Source organism: Phalaenopsis equestris, unplaced genomic scaffold (assembly GCF_001263595.1).
Source record: "Phalaenopsis equestris unplaced genomic scaffold, ASM126359v1 Scaffold213476, whole genome shotgun sequence".
In the NCBI taxonomy this organism is placed as follows: domain Eukaryota; kingdom Viridiplantae; phylum Streptophyta; class Magnoliopsida; order Asparagales; family Orchidaceae; genus Phalaenopsis; species Phalaenopsis equestris.
Window position 1 is genome coordinate 9,715 of NW_018232317.1, and position 2,800 is coordinate 12,514.

A 2,800-nucleotide genomic window follows, 5' to 3' on the forward strand; every position below is an offset into this window, starting at 1 on the left:
GGTGATATAGACGACAGGAAAAGCACTGGAGGGATGGTATTTTATCTCAACGGGAATCTAATCACTTGGCAATCTCAGAAGCAGTGAACCGTTGCTCTATCATCCTGTGAGGCAGAGTTCATGACAGTCACTGCGGTATCATGCCAAGCATTGTGGCTGAGAAGTTTGTTGAGCGAGGTGACCGGAAACGAGCCAAAACCAGTAACTCTCTACGTCAACAACAAATCTGCAATAGCATTGATAAAGAACCCGGTGTTTCATGGACGCAACAAGCACATCGACACTCGCTTCCACTTTATTCGCAAGTGTGTCGAGAATCGACAGATCGTAGTGGAGTTCGTAAGCACCGGAGAGCAACGTGCAGATATTCTCACCACGGCTCCAACAAGAGTCAAATTTGTCAAATTTGCTAAAATGCGAGAGCTACTTGGCGTAAACAACTTCTAACCAAATCAAGCTTACGGGGAGATTGTGAGACTATCTTGAATTAGTAATTTGAATTGATTACACAATTAGTGGCTTCATAATAGGCATGAGTTGATTAGTGAAATAAATATAGGAGATATGACAATAGCATTAATTTTGAATTAAATATAGAAGATATGACAATAGCATTAATTTTGAATTTGAATCTTAAATTCAAATTCAAAATTCAAATATGTGTAATCAATTCAAATAGGCGCAAAATTGATGACACTTAATTCTCTTGTCTTTATTGTGTACGTTTCCTTTTTTGTTTCGGTATGCCTTAGTTAGTATAAATTGGGTGTTGTGTTGCATTGTAAAACACACTCTAGTCTTGTATCTTTTCACTCCTTCAAAATAATAAAAAGAGAATTCCCAAAAGTCCAATCTCATTTTTCTTTCGATTTGTCCTTTAGCGATCCATTAAATTGGAACCAGCAGATAAGCTGCTTAGCAAGTTGAATACAAACTTTTCTCGAACCATGCGGCTTTTTGAAAACCCTAATTCTCTCATTACTTACAGAGGCCAATTTAGCCCCAAAATAAATAAGAATGTCAAACTAGTTCCAAGATGTTTAATGGGGCTCAAAATAGTCCCCCCTTTAAAAGATTATGGAGACTGTTTTAACACATTAAAAGTGTAAAATAACCCCCTGCAAAGAGTAATGGGATCATTTTGACACATTTTCTTTCATTTTTTTCATGTAAAATGATAATGTATTCAGTTTTGAAGAGGAGAAAGTTAAGAAAATCTAACCTGTCGGTCAAACGGTGCTCCATCTGAGCTCAACGTGGATAACTCCATTCTTAGAGTTTATGAGATTAAATCCATTGTTGATGCGTCCATTATTCACGACATCTGCGAGGTTAAGATCAACATGGCCCAGAGATTCCTACAGTCTCAATGAAAAATATTCATGTTAAGAATAACAAAAGAGGATGTGAGAAACATGCCTATTCACATACACATTTACATACACACCACTTTAATTCTTATGTATTTACATATCGAATACCTAAACTTTACTTTTTACAATTATACCGCCCAAATCTTTCAAATCACATCAAAATACCATTATTTTGACTTTTGAAAAGTGAAATACACCTTTTTCATACATAGGTAAGGTGGCATATAAATGTAAAAATTGAGGTTTAAGTGCTAGATATGTAAATACATAGAAATTAAGTGATATGTATGCAAATCTTTATTTTTTTGTCAAGTTTTCCAACCTTAGCATGCCAGCTGAAACCTCTCCTCTTGCTTATAACTTCAATATGTATCATGTCGTTAACTGGTGGTTCATCTAACACGAACTGGAACCCTTCATTCCACCGTGGATCTCTACTTTTTTTTATTACCTAAAGTTAAAGCATACAAGACAAATTCTTGAGGCATTTACATAAATACCACTCAATTCTTATGTATGTACATATCTAATTCCTAAACTTTACGTTTTATGTCTATAACACTCAAATCTTTCAGATCACATAAGAAATACCACCCTTTTAATTTAAAAAAAGTGAGCTGCACCTTCTCATGCATGGGTAAGGTGGCATATATGTAAGAATTGAAGTTTAGGTTTTAAAAAAGTGAGCTGCACCTTCTCATGCATAGGTAAGGTGGCATGTATGTAAAAATTGAAGTTTAGGTGTTAGGTAGGTAAATACAATGGAATTGGGTGGTATGTTTGTAAATCTTGCTAACTTGTAAACAAAAAGACACATTATAACTAAGAGTAAGAAAAAACATCCAAAAATCTCAACAAGCCCAATTTTTTTTCCAATATTACAAACTTCACCTTGGTTTTTTTGCGCTCTCCTCTAAAAGAAACAGCTGCGTAGGGATTGTTGTGATGCTTTCCTTCAACATCTTCTGCACCTTCAACGGTTACAGAAAGAAGACCGCCACCGGATGAACCAAGGGAAGAAGAGCTTCCTGGGCTTTTGAGCTTTGCTTCGCCATCTAAAAATCCGCTTAATTTCTCAAATTCTTCTCGAAAAGGTTCGAATGTCAATTCCACCACAACTTTTCCTCTATTTCTTTTGTTATGTGAATCATTTGGGTTCATGTTCTTGAGAAGATCAAGAGTGAATTGCTTCATCTCATAAGGAGTAAGTGAATTAAGTGACACAACTTGCATGCCCAGTTTGTCATGGGCTTTGACCTACAAAATAGGACATAGCACTGTTAGTTATCAAGTGTCAAAATAGTTCCCTAACTATTCACATGGCTATATTTGTCCTAGAATCTATAAAAGTGTTAAATTAGTCCTCAAATTCTTTAAATTGGGGTTGAAATAGACATCCATTGGGATTATCTCAGCTCATATTGAAA

The 2,800-nt window shown here is 35.5% G+C and overlaps 1 protein-coding gene across 1 annotated transcript in view; it reads right to left on the reverse strand.

Annotated features, from left to right (window-relative positions):
* The window catches only part of LOC110036973 (synaptotagmin-3-like), a gene marked incomplete at its 5' end in the record, with an annotated part of 7,693 nt that extends 5,063 nt beyond the window's left edge, over window positions 1–2,630 (reverse strand). The window contains 3 exons of the mRNA XM_020741538.1: window positions 1,223–1,358; window positions 1,696–1,824; window positions 2,265–2,630. Of these exons, the coding sequence (XP_020597197.1) occupies window positions 1,230–1,358; window positions 1,696–1,824; window positions 2,265–2,630 (624 nt within the window). The remainder of the gene's footprint in view (window positions 1–1,222; window positions 1,359–1,695; window positions 1,825–2,264) is intronic.
* Between the last annotated feature and the right edge of the window lie 170 nt (window positions 2,631–2,800).